The sequence below is a fragment of the Phalaenopsis equestris genome, unplaced genomic scaffold, assembly GCF_001263595.1.
Source record: "Phalaenopsis equestris unplaced genomic scaffold, ASM126359v1 Scaffold000123, whole genome shotgun sequence".
NCBI lineage: Eukaryota > Viridiplantae > Streptophyta > Magnoliopsida > Asparagales > Orchidaceae > Phalaenopsis > Phalaenopsis equestris.
In genome coordinates, this window is record NW_018164565.1 from 1,531,697 (window position 1) to 1,550,282 (window position 18,586).

General features: G+C 38.2%; 1 protein-coding gene across 1 annotated transcript; it reads left to right on the forward strand.

Annotated features, from left to right (window-relative positions):
* The first annotated feature begins 11,940 nt into the window (after nucleotides 1–11,940).
* Nucleotides 11,941–13,151, forward strand: LOC110021174 (transcription factor PCF2-like). The gene has a single exon (XM_020719564.1). The coding sequence runs from the start codon at nucleotides 12,225–12,227 to the stop codon at nucleotides 12,984–12,986; it is 762 nt and encodes a 253-aa protein (XP_020575223.1). The 5' UTR covers nucleotides 11,941–12,224; the 3' UTR covers nucleotides 12,987–13,151.
* Nucleotides 13,152–18,586: the final 5,435 nt, after the last annotated feature.

The following is an 18,586-nucleotide window of genomic DNA, read 5'->3' on the forward strand; positions in this document are numbered from 1 at the left end:
GACCACCACCATCGCTCCTTGGCTGTCACCATCATCGCCACTGGACCACCACTATCCAGTAGTTGTCACTACAAGAACACCATTTATCGACCGACATCATTGCCACCTCAAGGCCACCATCATCTGGCTACCAACTGTGAACCACTATCATTGTTGCCGCCGATGGACCACCACCTTTTGGCTTCCACTGTTGCTGGACCACAGTTGCCCGACTACCACCATTTATGTGATGGACCACCGTCATTTGGTTGTCGTTGCCTAACCATAATTGGTCAACACCATTGTTGTCACCCCTAGGCCACCCCTGTTTGATCTCCACCACCACCGCACCATTGTGCATGATTATCACTATCACTGCCACACGACCACCACCACTTGGCTATCACCCTCGATGTATCATCACTGCTCAATCTCCACCGTCGTTATCGTTGGAACACAACTGCCAAGATGCTGCCGCCATCAGAATTCTGTTGAGCGACCACCATCATCGTCGTTGTCGAACCGCCATTGTGCTGACACCGGCATCATATTTTCTACCAAACGACTTCTATCTCGTTTTTCTTCACAACAATCATTATCGTTGCCATTTCCCCGACATATTTTGTCACTCTCCTTGCAAAAGTTACGTCGATAACTTCCAGTCATGTAATATTGCATCCGGCTAGACAATGGTTAGTAAAATCTTATAACCTACATCAACACAGTAGAATCATTTCAAATGAGTTAGGCCCCATGATTTTTACCCTTACGAGTTTTTCACATTAAAATTTTTATTGTTCCCTCCATTAGATCTTCTTTTAACTGGATATATGTTACTAATTTGTACAACAGTCGGACATAAATATATCACTCTAATGCCACAAATTCTCCGCCACACAACAAAAATAACCTTAAAATTGCGTTTGCTCGCACAGTAACTTTGGACTCAAAATTTTATGCTTGAATGAGCCTTCTCAAGGAGCATCATGGCATCAAAGACACAGATATTCCAATCCGATTGTTTTTGCAGCAAATGTATACTTGGTCGATATGCTTAGAGTTTAACCAAGGAAAAACACGTTTATCTCAATTTATGCTTTGTTTGAGAGGGCTTCGTCTTTCATAAAACCTCCTTCTAAAGCAATTTCACCTATAATCGTAGCTTCTCAAATCTCACAACTTGCATCTCTCCATCTTCACACATGAGCTGCCGGAGTCACATAAACCTCCACCTTAGCCACCGTGGTCTCCATTATCTCCTCTTCATGTTTCAAAGATTTCAACTTGGCCTCCATTATTGCTTGAATCAAGCTGTTAATACAAATCTCCACACCTTCGGCATCAAATTCGCAGCCACATATGCCTGCGTTATCTTCATCTCCTCCATCAACCCTGTATTCCTAAACAAATCCTAGCCAAAACCTTTGCCACCCTCACAAAATCACAGAAGGAAAGTTCAATGTGTTTATTTGACTGATATTAGGTGAAGAAGATTGTGGTAAGTAGTCCACCAAAGGAAGCAGCTACAACGAGAGGATGCAAGAGACTGGCGGCGTGCGGTCGCTAGGGATAGTTGCCGGCTTGCAGTGGTGTTGAGAAAAAGAAGAGTGTTCTGTCTACAGTGGAGAGAGAATCATCACAGGATGCAAGAGTGATTCTTTCTAATGGGGACCCATGCTCCAAGCTCATCTAAATTCATTACTTAAGCAAATGGCATCCCAACTCTCAATCAACTCTACACCATGTGGATTCTGTTGGATCAAGATTTAACCATATCACTGTATTCAATCATTTCACTATCTATGCTCCCATACATTCTGCATCTATCTGCAATAGTTGAAGTGCGGAACACCATTGCAAAGCGATTACAACTGACCAACAGATCCCAATTACAAGCAATGGGCCTGAATGATTTCTTTTCTTTCTTGTGGATCAAAGAAATTAATCAAGCCAATGACAATCTGAAAATGGAATAGCTGATAAATTCTCAATTGGCGTTAACAATATCTAGGGGTCAAAATTCCATAATCTCAAGAGGATGAGGTAGAAATAATTACACATCAAGGATGAAAGGAGAGCATTCAAAACTAAGAGTTCAAGTTATCTGTCAAATTTGCAATAAATTCAGAATGTTAGCTAATACATGCTACAATCGATAAAAATCTGAAATATACTACACCTAACCAGGCCTTTACACACCAACACTTCAGTCTGGGCGGGTTTTCGACTTTGGCGCAACAACACACTTAACATCAAATTTTAACCAATTTCAGGTCTTTAACCTGGCCAATGGTTTGAACAAGTTCTGGTGGGAAATGGGCAATCTGTCACACTTCAGAACATCGGAGATGGTATACTTCCCACACATGAGCGTAAGCTTTGTTTACTAAATATCTGACACGTATCATCATTATCACATAACCTTCTATATGTATATAAAATTACAGCTAACAATAATGTTACTATTTTATTTGATTCCTCTGGATTTCACATAATTGGTCCAGAGACACTTCAGTCACTACTCAGGAACGGAAGCTCTAACGGTCTATATCTAATCACAGCAGACCAATCTAGTAAGGCATGTCGGATTCCAAACCAAGCTCGTGCTACATTGGCACAACTCTCCACAACATGGCACAAGAGACTTGGACATCCTCATCAGCTATATCCCATCTTCTCTCAGAGGCACATCCAACTCTCAACATACCGACTAAAGCATCTCCATGTGAAAGTTGTATTCGCAACAAAAGCCATAAGCAACCATTTCTTGCATCTTCTCTATATATGTATTTTCCTTTTCAGCGTATCCATTCCGATGTATGGCATCCATCCCCAATTCCATCTAATCAAGGTTTTCACTATCACGTAGTATTCATTGACTTGACGATTACTCTTGCTTTGTTGGCTACTATTTCAAATGCTGTCATAAATCCGAAGTGACTAACAAAATGTATTGCATTTAGCAAAAAGATCAATAATAAATTCCAAACATACATATAAATCCTAAGGTTGGATGGAGCGGGAGAATAAAATAGCAATGTTCTTCACCAATTTTTATCTCAGCATGGTATCCTCCACCAATATTCTTCCAAGCCCCTTCTATCGGTTCCCACTTTGACAACATGTAACAATCAACCACAACACAGAAACAATGCATCTCCACATACCTCTATTCCACTACAACAGACCTACCATATAACTTCTCAATCATCACAACCACAGTCCCAACATGCAATCCAATCAGCAGGAACCTAATAGCAGGAACCTAATAATGCCACAACACAAACAATTACAAAGCACCAACTGCAAACCGGGACCAAAATATGGAAGCCGAAACCAATCCAGAAACTCAATTTATCATATTAACTGCAGCACCACCTTGATCCAACAGCATTTACCCAAGCAGCAAAGTCAGCTAATTGGCACCAAGCTATGATAGAGTAGAATCAGCTGGAAACCTCCTGCTCATCTCTGGGTGCAATTATTACGGCATGAAAATTGCGCAATTCGAGGAATTCCGGATGAAAACTGGAAGTGAAAGATCCGGACGCGGCGTAGGACAACTGTTATCGGTACCCGAGCTCTGTTTCTGGGCGATGACCAGAGTTCCTCGATCGTTGACAACGATTTATCTTTTTGCAGGGAAAACTTCATCTGTCTCCCCGTTGTCTGCAATGAAGATCATCAATTGAAGCCCAACTCTCAAGCGCACCGACAACAGTCAGAGACGTTGACACATTTGGATTTCGACACGCATTCCGCTCAATTTCTATGCATCCACTCAAATAAGGACACATGTCATAAAAAATTAAAAAAAAATTATAGGAGAATATTCGTTCTATGTTATTACTCATTATTTATTTATTATTTATTATTGTATTATAAAAATATTCTCGGTATTATAATAACATAATAACACATCAATATCAACACAATAACACTTAAATAACGCGGAATAACACCAAAAGGAATATTCTCCTGTGTTACAGGGCCGGATCATAGGAAAGCGCGCACGTTTTCTTGAGGTCAAGTGTCTGCATATGAGTGGACTCCAAACGTAGCTCTATATTAGAAGAAATCCTGATGTAATATTTTTTCATATCAAATAGCTAAATTTCAATTTTTACATATATGTCCTATATATAATTATATTTACATGCCCAATATATATCTATTAGCTAAATTTCTATGTTAAATTGGACGGGAGGAAACAAATTAGTTGGAGGTAGGATGTGTTTCCTATGGCCCGAAAATTTAATAAATGAATTTAATTGTATATGGTGAAATATATATTTATTTAAATATCTAACATCTAAAATTTTAATTTTTTTATATAAAATTTATAATTTTAAATCATATTAAAAATATTACTAATATCAAATTATTTTTTTGTGGATTTAATTATATTTTTTAACACAAATTTTTAATATCTAGATGTTTTAATATCCAAAAAACAGATTAATCTCCATATGTAATTAGATGAATTTATTGATATTATATCTTGGATGTTATTATGGACACCTTTATTTATTTTCAGTGAATTTTTGGACATTTGCAAGCAGCTTCTATACTGGAAGCCTTGTCATGACAACTTATAAATCAAATATTGGAATATTGACAACGGAGATTTACATACAATACACTTGAAACATCAAAGATTACATATTTCATTTTTTAAACAATAAGCCTAATTTTCTAGGTCTACCTCTACTTTTCTTAACATAAGTAGAATAAAAAACGTCTACTTTTCTAATCGGATAATCAGATGGTCGACGTTTAATGCGACCAAACCATTTAAGACAACTTTCTCTAATTTTGGAGGAGCTACACCAACCCTATCACCCATATATTCATTTGTACAAATAAAGAAAAAAGAGGGTCATCAGACTTGAATCAAAAAGAGAGAGATCTCACTATCTTTCACCATCTACGTTTGTGGCGGGGGCAGACGTGTGGAGGGAGTGTTCGTCATGAGCAAGTTGCGGAGAGAGGGAGAGGAGAGTACGGGAGCCCTCCATGATCCAAACGAGGGTGAAAAAAGGAGACGCTGACAAGGATGGCGGTGAACCAGGCTTCGGATTACCGACGATTGTATTATTTGACGGCAAACAACCGGTGACGACGAGCCCAACGAAGGAGGTAGCAAGGACGGGACCCCGTTAACAGAGATTTGTGGTTTATTGCCGTGTCATATTTAAAGTATGGGGCATTTGCATACATAACACTCAATTCTTGTGTATTTAACATACATACCACTCAGTTCTCATGTATTTACTTATTAACACCTAAAATTTGCCTTTCACTATCTTATCATCTAAAAAATACCATCTTTTTTTACTTTTAAAAAGTTTAATACATCTTTTTTTTTATGCATAGGCATGGTTGTATGTGTATAGCCCAAAAATAGGACCACCTCATCGAGATAAGGAAGTCGTCACCCTTGAAGCAGTCATCGTCGGAGTTTTGATAGCAGCATTGCATTCAACAGGCCGGCCAACCCTCTCCCAGCCAGCCCTCTATTCTTCGGGCACGACTCAAATGACAGATTTAGATTCAACAATATGAATTTAAAAGTTGATGTTTAGTTATATATGTATATAAGATTGAATCTGAGTTGTATGTTTGTATTATATATATATTATATATATATAACCCATCTTAGGTATGCATGAAAATGTGTATTTAAAAGTTAAAGTATTTGTTTTTTTCAATGTGATATGAAATATATTTTTTGTATGATATAAAAGAATTAGGCGGTAAAATGTATAAAACAAAGGTGGTAGATATGCAAATTCATAGGAATTGAGTGGTGTTCAAAAAAATAATTTTTAGTTTACCAATCAAATTACTTAACCTTATTTAAGCCTCACTTGGCTTTTTCTTTTTATTTTAATATAATTTAACATAACCCAGTGTTTAATTAAACAAGCCTTAAAAGCTAACTTTAAACTTGTTAAACTATCATTGGCTGAAGCAGCTGTCTTGTTAAACCACCCAAGTACCTTTGGCTTATTTGTAGTAAGCATGAAAATGAAAGAAAATCACAAAAATGATCGTAAGGGATAAGGTATATTTTACATGATTTGAAAATTAATTTTCCTACTTTCTTCAAAAGTATATTCACATAGTTCTACATTGTGTTTGTCATTATCATAAGATGCAAAAAATGAGACAACATTGCCTTATCATTCACACACTAAGTATGCATTCAATCAAAATTGAGGAGTAATTTGAAGTTCATTTTTGCTCAATAGTATGATTATGTTTTAAGTCATTAAAGAAGCAAAAATAATGAGAGATTAGAGGAAATGTGTCGAGAAATCACTTAAATTTTTAAAAACATTATATTTCTTTTATGTAGTTTGATGTATTTTAAATATATTTTATATTAATATTGTATATCTGGAAATGAGTTTTCTTAAATAATAGAAAACCCCAAATATTAAATGAGCTTCATGGGCGTATTGGACCGAGCCCAACAGCTATGAATTTAATGATCTAACGTTGGTCATTCCAACCGTACTTTGTTGGCCGTATCTTTGAAAGTGACAAGCTATATAACTCATTGCCACCCATATGGATTGTAAGAGTAGATTCGAATTACATTAGCATTCTTGTGAGTTCCTCCGAACTGACTCATTAAGCTTAAGTCTTCAAGCGAGCTTCTCCAGTCGAACACGCTCACATTTCCCGAGTTCTTATTCCAAGCTTGCATGTACTTTCCACCAAGTTCGTCAGCAGTTGCTTAGCGACACCACCAAGCTCGATGGGTAATTCCTTGAGGCAAAGGAAGAGAACTTCAGTCCGTCGACATACATATTAACATTTATTACCAGCGTAATAAGTCACACCAGCACTCCTGTCAAAGAACGAGTTCGCTCAAGCTTTGTACAATACGGCCTACAACCTAGTTTTGTATTTCATTTTTTAGACCCCAACGCGCATACATATGCTACATAACATACAAATAAGAAGAAAATGGGAAGAGGGAAGATTCTTCAACTTCTTCCCACTCCTTTCACAGGGTCTCTCTCAAAAAGTACGAGTTCGTGAATTAAGTCAAATAGAAATTAGCTCAAATTTGATTTATTTCGTCCTTTAATAATTCTTAAATAGCAGTTGATATCAAATTTAATAATAAATAAATAAATAAAAACAAAATTAATAACCCATATTCGATAAATAGAAATGAACAAAATTTGAACAAACTCTCCTTCCCTAACCTTTATTTGATTATTTCCTCCGCCACGAAACTACACCATTGCTCTAACGGGGTCAAAAAACCCACCTATTATAGAATGCTACGGGGGATGCTTCTTCGCCGTGAATTCTAACTAGTGCGGGCCCACATTTCTGGGCCCCATTATTCAGTGAATCCGTATCCACCAAGCTTTTAGACCGGGCTTGCGGGGTGGGTCTGTGGGCTCCATTTCCACGAACCTGATGGGACGGTAGCAAAAAAAGTGGGCCCGGCAGTGTGGAGGTCCAGCCGGCGGAGATGCAGGCCAGCGGGCCCCCAGCCAAGCAATCGACCGGGATGGCTGAACCGGCCCAGCAAAGACGGAAGAGGCCTGTGGGGCCCGGTTCGTATGTCACAGCCAGATGTTGAAAAGCGAGGAGCGGGGACCATTTGCCCGGCTTGTGGGGCCGCATGGATCGACAAAGCCGCCTGCTCACCGAAACAGCACATCAAATCGGATTCCCGCGAATACAGTGATAAATAAATAAATAAATAAATAAATAAAAAGGTAGTGGTGAGAATTTCGTTCTAATAATTGCGGGGAAAATTGCTTTGACCCGATATTCGAATTAAGCTGAATATATCCATAGTGTGCCCCGTCCATTACTAATTTTTTCAAAAATATATATATCTTTTGATGCATTAAAAATGTTGAATATGTAAATGCATAAGAATTGTGTGGTATGTACATGAGTCTTCTTTTCTTCTTTTTTATTTTTTTCATTTTATATATGAGAACACCCTTATCAAAAGCTCATCAATCATGAAACTCATACGATTTCCTATATTATATGACATAAATTATGGACCACTTCAAGGCAACTGACCGACAATACCCTCTAGAGGACGACCGACCCGACCAAGAACTGCCCCGTAGGAGACAACCGACCGATTGACTGATCGACCACAACTATCTAGTGAACGACAAGTCGACTGACCGACTAGCTAGCAACCCAAAGGCATTTGTTTAGCCGACCACCCGGAGTCAGTCGACTAGCCGATCAAGGCCGACCAGTGTGCTCTTGAACAATAGGCTTTGATGAACAAAAAATCATAATGTCCAGTACAACCCTTTTTAAGCAGGGGTAACTTTGTGATTTTATATTTTGCCCTCATATTGTTTGTGGGGGTGTTTGGACCCTTATCTCTTGACCCCTCAAGTAGGGAGAGCTTCTGCCCTTCTCTCTATAGCCCCCTCATTCTTAGAAATAAAAGAAGCAAAGGAGCCCGAGAATGCCCGGCTTTGTCCTTAAAGGTCATGTCCCGGTGCAGATTCTCTCCCCCATCTCTCTCTCTCTCTCTCTCTCTCCCTCTCCCCCTTCCTTCTCTCTCTCTCTTTCCACTCCTAGTTCTCAACATTCTATTCTTTATGGGTGATTTAAAAGTCAAAATTGGACTCAACATATATGATCGAGACAAATTCAAAAAATGAGCACTAGGCCCGAAACAAAGTAAATTATTCATAAAGTAAATTTTCTTAATAAAGATTTGAGTACATAATAAACAACACTTCAAAATTTATATAATTGACATCTAAATTTTTATAAGTATAATATTTAAAATTTTAATATCATATAAATGTCGTATAAATATTATTTTTTATATTAAAAAAATATATATATTTCTATGTATGTTTTGTGATTTGAAAGTGTTGAATCTTGATTTTTTCATGAATCACGAAAAAGGACTAGAGCTTAAATAAAGTGAAAACAATTGGGACAAAAAAAGAGAGAATGAACTGAAATAGTTCTTGATCAATCATGTTCTATTCATGAAATCATTCTCTTATTTATGGAGGAGATAATATATAATAATGATATTACATTGTTGCACTTGCTTTAAAGAAATAGAGCGTAAATAAGAAGAAAAAGATAGACAAAAAAGAGAGAATGAACAGTAATAGTTCATGATCAAACACGCTTTATTCATGAAATTTTTTTCTTATTTATAAAGGAGATAATATATAACAATGATATTACATTTTTACCCTTGTTTTAAAAGGTCCGTATTGAGATATTTCTAATATTTGTAAGCATGTCATTCAGTTATTTTCTGACTTGGCCAGCTGACTTTTGTCATCTTCGGATTGATAGGATTCGTTCAATCGACTAAATCGGGTTGGTATGGGACGGTAGGTCAGTTCGGTTGATAAAGGTCGACCAGTTGATAAGGCTTGACTTTCAATTATTACTAACTAACGAGGAACTTCTAGGTTGATCCTCAAATGGTCAAAGATACTGTATAATCAAATCTTTGTTTGAATTGGTTTCACATGAGAGTTGTTTATTTTATTGGGTCTTCTTTCCATTAGTGGCTGGCTCAGATGTTCTTTCCTCTCACATTTGACCAATTGGTTTAGAATTTGGTCTTCTGGTCGTCATTTTGTTTACCTGGCGGCTTGGTCGGTTGTGGCTTTGTTGGTTTGACTCAAACAACTTCGTTGAAAAAATAAGCTTAGTGATTTAATAGTGGGCCGACCTTCATCGTTCTCTTCCCTCCTAGACCGTTAGATCTCCTCAGGATGAGTACTGACACGTTTTTTATGTACATATTTTAGCTCTTCGATTCTCATACTTTTTGAAAGAGACGTTGCGATAAAAATAAGAGAATTTATTACAATAATAGATCATTTTTATTATTAATTAATGATTCAATGATAAAACTTTCTTAATTCTCGTCTCTTTGATTCTTGTGAATAAGGAGCGATGAGACTCCTTCCATTTCTTATTTTGAATCGATCAACATCCAATTATTGTGATGGAGAACGTATCGAACCCCTTGGGTGATATTCCTAACAAAAATCTAATATATTTTGCCTTCGAAAAAATGAAAAGACGAGATTGCTTGGGAGGAGAAAGGAAGAAGAAATTCATCGTTAAGAAGACAAAAGCGGTTGCACTCTCATTATCAGATAAGGTGATATCATCTGATTCATTCCTCAACAACAAGTGAAGGAGTGTTCAGCCGACCGATAGGACCATCGATCTGACCCCTGGCCTTCCGTTGCGGTACAAGATCCGCTAATCAAGCAAACACCGCAAGAGGATGATCATGCTCTCCCGTTGCATAGTGAGGGTGCAGTGTCAATTACGAAGTTTGAGTTAGAACGGCTATTGGGTATGAGGAGCCTCGGTCATATGTGTTAAAAAAAAAAAAATTCTTTCAGAAGTCCTATTGTGTTACATTGTCTATTAGTGCAGATGACTAGATTTTGAGAGACATACGTGAAGATTCAGCCCTGGTTGGCATCAACGAGATTCGACTGATGTGCCAGTGGTAGCGAGACAGACGTCAGGCGAGGATGGATGACTCTCGAGTGAGGATAGTGGAGTTGATCTCCCTGACATCCCCCTTGAAGGATTGGGAAGCAATTTGCTGGCTCGTGACGTCCTATGGGTCGCTTGCTTATCCTCTTGATTAAATCGATAATTCCTTTGCTTAGTCGACACCGATCCAGCGAGATGAGGAGTTGCATGAGTTGTGATTGGTGCGGAGAAAGTGGAGTGGATGGAAGAGGTGGTGGACATTCTTTCTCAGGAACTGTCGTATGTGGAAAGGGGGGGAGGAGAGAGAGAGAGAGGATAAACAATAATCTATAGCAATCTATTGTGATCACTCATGCTTTATTCATAAAATGATTCTCCTCTTTATAAATGAGAATGTACATAATAATAATATCACATTTTTGTACATATATCTTGTATTTTACATGTGTAAAATTGTCATCAAGCTAATTTCTGACTTGGTCGGTTGAACTTAGTGAGTTTCGAGTCGGCTGGATCAGCTGGGTCGGTATGGGTTGACAAGGTCAGCTCAATCGATTCAGCTTGGTCGGTATGGGTAGGCCGAGTGATACGACCTGACTGTCAATCCTTAGCCTTTGATGATGAACTTCTGAAGCATCCCTTAAATGGTCGGAGATATTATTGAGCCAGATCTTCCTTTAAGTTGGTTCCGCAATAGGGTTGGTTATTATATTGGGTTGTCTTTCCATTAGTGGCTGGCTCGGATGATCTTTCATCTAGAAACTGGCTAATTATTTTGGGCTAGGGTCGTTCGATCATCTTTTTGTCTATCTAGTGGCTCGTTCAATTTTGAGCTTGTTGGCTTGGCTCGGTCAACTTCATTCGATCAGATAGGTAGGCTCATAATCTAGCAGTGGGCCCACCTTCGAATTACTCTTCTCTTCTGGACTATTATATCCCCTTTGGATCAACTGTGACACATTTTTTTGTCTGGAATGTTTAATATAAATATATCAAAGCTCAAGCGTTAGAAATATAAATACACACACATATATATATATATTTCTTGTCCCATTCTTAATGAATTCCTCCTACACAACCTAGCTCCTCTATCTCATCGTTTTTCTCGCCATTGGCCGCCCACATGGAGGAGGGCGTTGCTTGCTGGACCACAGATGAAAGAAGAGAAGTCTTCGAACCACTGCCTCCAAAGTGAAAGGCCCTTCCTTTCATTAACTATTACGTTCTCTTCCTTCTCAATTTAAACCAATTTAGAATAATTTATGAATTAACCATATTGTTCATGAATAAAATAATTAATTCAATTTACTGTGGGTGAAATACCCCCTTTTTATGCATAGGTAAGGTGGTATGTATGTTAAAAATGATATTTAGATGATAGGAGTAAATACATGAGAATTAAGCGGTATATATATATATATATATATATACATATATTCAAACAAATTTGCCTAATTCAAAATATAATAAAAAACCAAGTAAAAGTTTGGATTCTCTTAAAAAAGGTTAACCTCCTCCCCAGGCTGACCACGGTAGAACCTCAATTATGAGACCTATAAACATGTGGGCCCATTTGAGATTGCATGGCCCAATCCAGATACACGGGCCCAACTCCCCTGCCATGAACTTCGAACACAGTATAAATCAAGGTCAGATCGCTAGGGTTTCAGTTCCTGCACTGGATTAGCCCTTTTTGCTTACTGAAAAAGGCGTGAGGTCTTTTACTCAGTAGATTAGACATGGGCGCTCAAGAGAAGGAGATGGAAGACGACAACCATACCTCGATCGCCGGAAACCGCCAAATAATTCCGAAGCCGGAGCCGTCGGACCCCATGGGAACCCCGCTTCCGATCATCCAGATCCCGCCGAAACGCACCAAGGATCGCCACACGAAGGTTGAAGGAAGAGGAAGAAGAATCCGCATGCCGGCCGCCTGCGCGGCGCGGATCTTTCAGCTAACACGCGAGCTCGGCCATAAATCCGACGGTGAAACCATCCGTTGGCTTCTCCAGCAAGCAGAGCACGCCATCTTCGCCGCGACGGGCACCGGAACCATCCCCGCGATCGCCACCAACGTCAATGGAACCCTAAAGATCCCCACGGAGGCACCCGCTGCCGCCATCTCGGAGGATGAAACTGGGAAGAAGAGGAGAAAACTGCAGCCGATGAGAGGGTCCGACAGAGCGTTTATCTCATCCGGAGGGGCGATGTCGATTCCGGCGGGGTTGGCGCCGATAACGCCGATGTGGGCGATTGCCGGCGGCGGTGCAGCGATGATTGCGCCGGGGGGTGTGTGGATGGTACCGTCGAGTCAGATGTGGGGTTTTCCGGCGGGGAGTGTGGTAGTCAGCGATGGACAAGGGGGTTCGCCGACAAAGGGAGAGGGGAAGCAGGAGTTGCAGTTGATGAGGGAGGCGGCGGAGGAGGAGCAGGAAGGAGGTGGGGAAGAAGAAGAAGGAAGTAGGGAACCCGCGTCTGAAAAAGTACCAGATAATCAGTGATTTTATTTATTTAATTTTTTTTTTTTGGGTGGCATTTTTACTGAAAAGTACTAATTATCTTGTAAAATTACATCAGGGAGGTGGTCTAATTTAGAACTTTATGTATTCTTGGAATGGCTAACCGTATATTTGGTTTTTGTTCTGGAAAAATCTTCGTTTATTTTTTGAGGATCAAAATGTAATTTAAAATTGATGTAAATTTTGTTAATGTTGTTTATGAAATTTGCCATTTAAATGGCATTTTCACTTCGAAATATTTATAGGTTTTTTGGTTGGGTCGGTGGTCCCGATGAGGGAGGTGGACCAAAAGGGATGGCCCGAGTCTGCCTGTCATGTGTTTAGGTGGGCTGTGGGCCCGATTTGTGAGGTTGGGCGTGGGGTCTTATCGTCCTTGTGCAGAAGTGGGCGAAGTGGGGGAACGTGGGGCCTGTTGGCCTCACGATTTGACGAATGGCGGTGATGACGTGGCAAAATGATATCCGTCCTGCAATTCATTATATATATATATATATAATAAATTATATTAAAAAAAAGGAAAAAAAAAATAATTTCAATTCTAAAATTAGTAGATAGTGGCAAAATAGGTTTAGCTCAACTTTTTAAAGCTTGACATAAGAAACATGCTTAATATATGATTGATGGTCCAGGGTACGCATGTGTGAATCTATTTTTCGTAATGTATTTCAAGTTGAAGAGAGAATTTTGAACACCATTGAAATTAAGCCAATTTATAAAATTTTCACTCGAATAAAAATAATATAGTAAGTTTATGTAGGTATTGTATACGACAAAATTACTAGCGCGAATCTCAAAAGCAATCGGAAGGAAAAAGACAACCACCAGACAATTGAAGCAACAAGCCAAAAGAGCATGGTCTGAATAGTAGTTCAATGACCGACAACTCTATCGGATCGGCAAACCCACACCTAGGGCTGTAAACGAGCTGAGCTTGAGCGAGCTCAGGCTTTGCTCGTGTTCGGCTAGTTCGAAATTATTCGTGTTCGAAAATGGCTCGTGAACAGTGTTTTTGTGTTCGGCTCGATTTAAATATTCTTGTTCGTGTTCTACTCGAAATTGGCTCGTTAAAATTAAACTGAAAAAAACTGAAAAAATAAATGTAAAGTGTTGGATTCAAACCTGAATCAAATGTATGCAAAACAAGATACATAACTAAATTGCCACAAGAGCAATTACAATTTAACCTAGATATAAATATATATATATAATATATTATTATATAAATAATATGTGTAATATATTTTTATATAAATAATTATATATTTTTTTTATTTCGAGCTAAAACGAGCCGAACACGAGCGAACAAAGAGATGTTCATGTTCAGCTCGTTTATAATTTGAGCTTTTAAAACTTGTTCGTGTTGTTTACTTAACGAACGAGCCGAACACGACATGCTCGCGAACAATGAGCTTTTTTTACAGCCCTACCCACGCCGTCAAGAGCTTCAAACAACAGACCGCGTTTATGGTCCCCGCAACCCAAATATTTTTCAAGAGCGTCTAATCACAACTAGTTGTCAACCAGCTTTATCTCTGCAAGGGCGATTGTCATGCAGCCGGTCGCCCTAGTCAACCAAAATAAAATGCATTGATATGTTAACAGTCGTTGTATTACGCTTAAATGTCAACACGAATCTTGTATTAAATTAGTGCATTAACTGCATTAAAGACGGTTTCCATAAGCGTTCTCTTTTTTCTGCAATTGAACTAAAAGGCCTTATATAAATAGGAGGTTCAAAGATGAATAAAAGGACTTTCCCCCCGACACCTCTACTTAGAATTCCTTATCGGTTCTACCCTTTCTCTTACTCTACTTCTCCCAGCTCCAACTCTCGAGGCGTATTTTATCTTAAAGACAATTTATGATCCAACATTTTAAAAGCTGTTGTGAGCATGGACATGCTTTAGACGAGAAGAGGGGAAAATTACGAAAAAAGTACTTTGCTAAGAAACACAGCTTCCCTGGAATTCAATAGAGAAATGATGTGGCGAGACATCTAGAAAGAGGTTCATGCATTTCACACGCAAATGATGGACTAGTTTAAAACCCTCCGGGCGATGCCGACCCAGAGGAATGATCAACCGCCACCCTTGGAGGGAGAGTCTCAGAGAACTCCCTCACTATGAGTTCCTCACGAGAATCCGCTTGCATCCAAACAATCAGGTTGTCGAAAGATCAATAAAAAGACACAGGGACTCCCAGCTCGCAGGCACTGCGATGTCTACATTGATAGTTAGACAATGGGTAGATCGAGTAGGAGCAGCAACTCGGGTGACTACAGGCAATGATTTCTCCCGCCGGATTCTGGAATTTACATCCCTGGCGAAACTGAGGAATCCCCACTCGGATCCCTATAGGGGGAAGAGCGACCTGACTGATCACGTAGCTTCTTTTGAATCATAAGTCGAGGTTTTATGTCGGCTTGTCTTGACCACGTTGAAGGAGGCTGCTCATCGGTGGTTCAACGACCTTCCAGATGGAATCATTTCGTTCTTCTATGAGTTAGAAGACTCCTCTTGCGCACTTCACCAATCTAAAACCTTAGGAAAGACATTGAAACCATGCTCCTGATCAGGCAGGGAGAATAAAATCTTGCGGGCCTACAACCCTCGCTTCCAAAAGGAAATGCTGGAAGTAAAAAACGTGAAGCCTTTCATCGCCTGGATTGGCCCGAAGCAGGGAATCCACAACAAATGTTCAAGTATGGCCTGAACTTATTCAAATTAAGATCTTTCGTTAAGATCCTTCTTATACGACTTTTTTTAGGTACTGCTTAGCTCTACTCCTACCACATACAACTTTTGATATGTTGTATGAGATAGAATGTACTAATTTTGTTTTGCAAGTCGAGTCTTTTTTACATTTTATTTATGTACTTTTAGAGTCCCTTAGAAAAGTCTTTACTGGAAATAAGGAACAAGTATGAGCCTCGGAACTTAGAGCATGGACTGTGTTGAGAGGACAAAGAGTTATTTGCTTATGCCTGATATCAATTCAAGATTTGTATATTTATTATATAGTTCTAGAATTGAGTATGTATATGTGGAGTCTGATCGTCCTTTTTTCTTTTTGAGGATATTAGTCAGCCCAGCCACACTTGATCTCATATTCTTTTATATTGAGTGTTTTTTATTGCATTTTGCATGTGCTCATTCTTTCTCATGCATATGGTTTGTTTAGATGAGGTTAGAACTAGGCTCTTTAGGATAAGATATTTTTATAAAAGCTATTCTTAAAGTATTTATCTTAATAAAAAATAGGATTAAAATTCTAAGATTTTAAAATCAGAATTTTATTTTCTATCTTTACTTTTCTGCATGGCATTCGTGTTGGTTTTAAACAATATAAAATGAATCAATATATACTTCATGCATATTAATAGGGCCTCCATGATTTGGATATTTTAGATAATTGTGTATATATTGCATAACCCGAGGAAAGTATTCGTGCTTTCCTTTTTGACAGGCCCAATAGTTGTGTCATACGATTAGGTGATTGTCTAGCGCAATAAAGGGCGTTTGAGGCTCTCTCGATCCATATGGGATTGTAAGTCCTTTGTGGCACAACTTAGCTTTGTAGCTGGCTACCCATTTATCTTGCTTTCTATATAAATTTAATACTCGTACCCTTGGAAAGTATAATTCATATTCCATCTTTTTTCTAGATAGAGTCTTTTGAACTTAGACATTTCTTTTCATTGACTTTGAATCTACTAGATTGCTTTGGTTGATGCAACACATCAGTTGGGTTGCTCGAGAAGTAATCCATAGTCGGGATTGGTTAATTACCTTCACAGCTTAGTATATCTGGGATCACAATAGTCTGGAAGGATGAGTCTATAAAGCCCCAACTAGGATATAACTATTTGTATAGGTTTTTCCTCGACTTACTTGTTGATTGAACACTTTTGAACACAAACGTTTACTTTATCAAACTTTTTGTAGGCATGTACTGTGGTCCCTCATAGCTCAGCGATGTTTTCCCACCAGATTATGATGATTCACCCTCTACCTGGTGGTATAGTTGTGCCCTGGTGACTAGAAGAACTCCCTTTACTGAGACCATCGAAAATATTTTTGGTTGCTTATATTTCAAAACTATTTTTTAGCAAATGCAACACATTCTAACATGAGTTTTACTATGTATTTCTAATGATGTATTTGAATAGGAGGATACATCGTCGCGGGAAATATCTTTGAACTCAAAACAAAATAAATTTAATTTTACATTTTGGTTGGATTTCGAAGGTCTTTCTATAGTAACTTTCTTATATATTTTCTAGGGTCGTATATAGTCTAATTTACATCGAATTGCACTTATTGGTTTATATTAGAGAAATTATTTTATATAAATATCTTTGTAGCTATTTTTATTTCTTCTTAGAGAGGACGATCGCTAAGAATGTTATTTCGACTAAAATAAAAAATGGAGTGAGTATCAAGAAAGATGAAAAAATTCAATTGTTAGTAAATATTTTGCTAAAATAAAAAATAATTTAGGAATTATTATAAAGCCACTTGTGTGAATTTATTTCTAAAATTGTTCTTTTGTTTGGGAAAAGGGAAAAAAAAAATTTTAGGGAAATTTATATACATGCCATATAATTCTTATATATTTATAAATCTAACACTAAAAAGTATTATATTTACATTTTAACACCATGGTGTCAAAAATCTAGGCATTAAAAATGTGTATTCCAATTTTAAAAAGATAATAATAATGTTATTTTGATGTAATGTTAAGGATTTGAGTGATATGAGTATAAATAAATATGCAAGAATGTGTTAGATATGTAAAAATTGGGGTGCATCGAGTATACGCTAGCACGAATCACACAAAGAGATTTTATAGCTGATATAAGAGATTATGTGGCATCATGGGACCCGCGGGATGACCTAATGCCACGCAACTAGCCGACCGGCCCATATAAGACCGAAAGGAAAGTAATTCTCATGCATAAGGAATTCAACTGTTCTACTAGAAACTACCGCTACCGTCCTCTCTGGCGACAATACTCTTTGCTTAACCTCCGATGAAACCCACGAAATGCACTACAATGCACGAATTTTCGCAAACAGAGCATGCTTGCTTTTAGGTTGTGCTCGCTCCAACATCTTAGTTGTGTCACAGATAGAATCGAAGGCTTCTTTCGAAGGAGTTTCGCAGTACGATGAAGTTCATTTTAAAATCATGTTGACGAAATGGGGAAGGTCACCTATGATTTAAAACAACAAAAAAATTATTATTCTTCTGAAAGAATTTCAAAATAAGTTCAAAAAATACTCCTTCATTATGATGCGTACGCTTTATTGCAAAGAAGATTCATAGTCTTTCTCAAACGAAGCCGAAGTCTTCTCTGTTTCCATTAGAGCTAGCATAGCCCGACTGTACTATTACGATTAGGGATGTGAAACGACTCGTTGTTCGTGAACAATTCGTGATCTGCTTGTTAAGAAGCTGGTGTTCGATTCGTTCGCTAAGTGAATGAGCCGAACACGAACAAACACGAGTTTTGTTCGTTTATGTTCGGCTTGTTTTGACTCGAAATAATTGAGTATATATATATATATATCTTGATCTCA

Excerpts from the sequence above, each read along its gene's own strand:
- LOC110021174 (XM_020719564.1), top strand. The coding sequence starts at position 12,225 with ATGGGCGCTCAAGAGAAGGAGATGGAAGACGACAACCATACCTCGATC.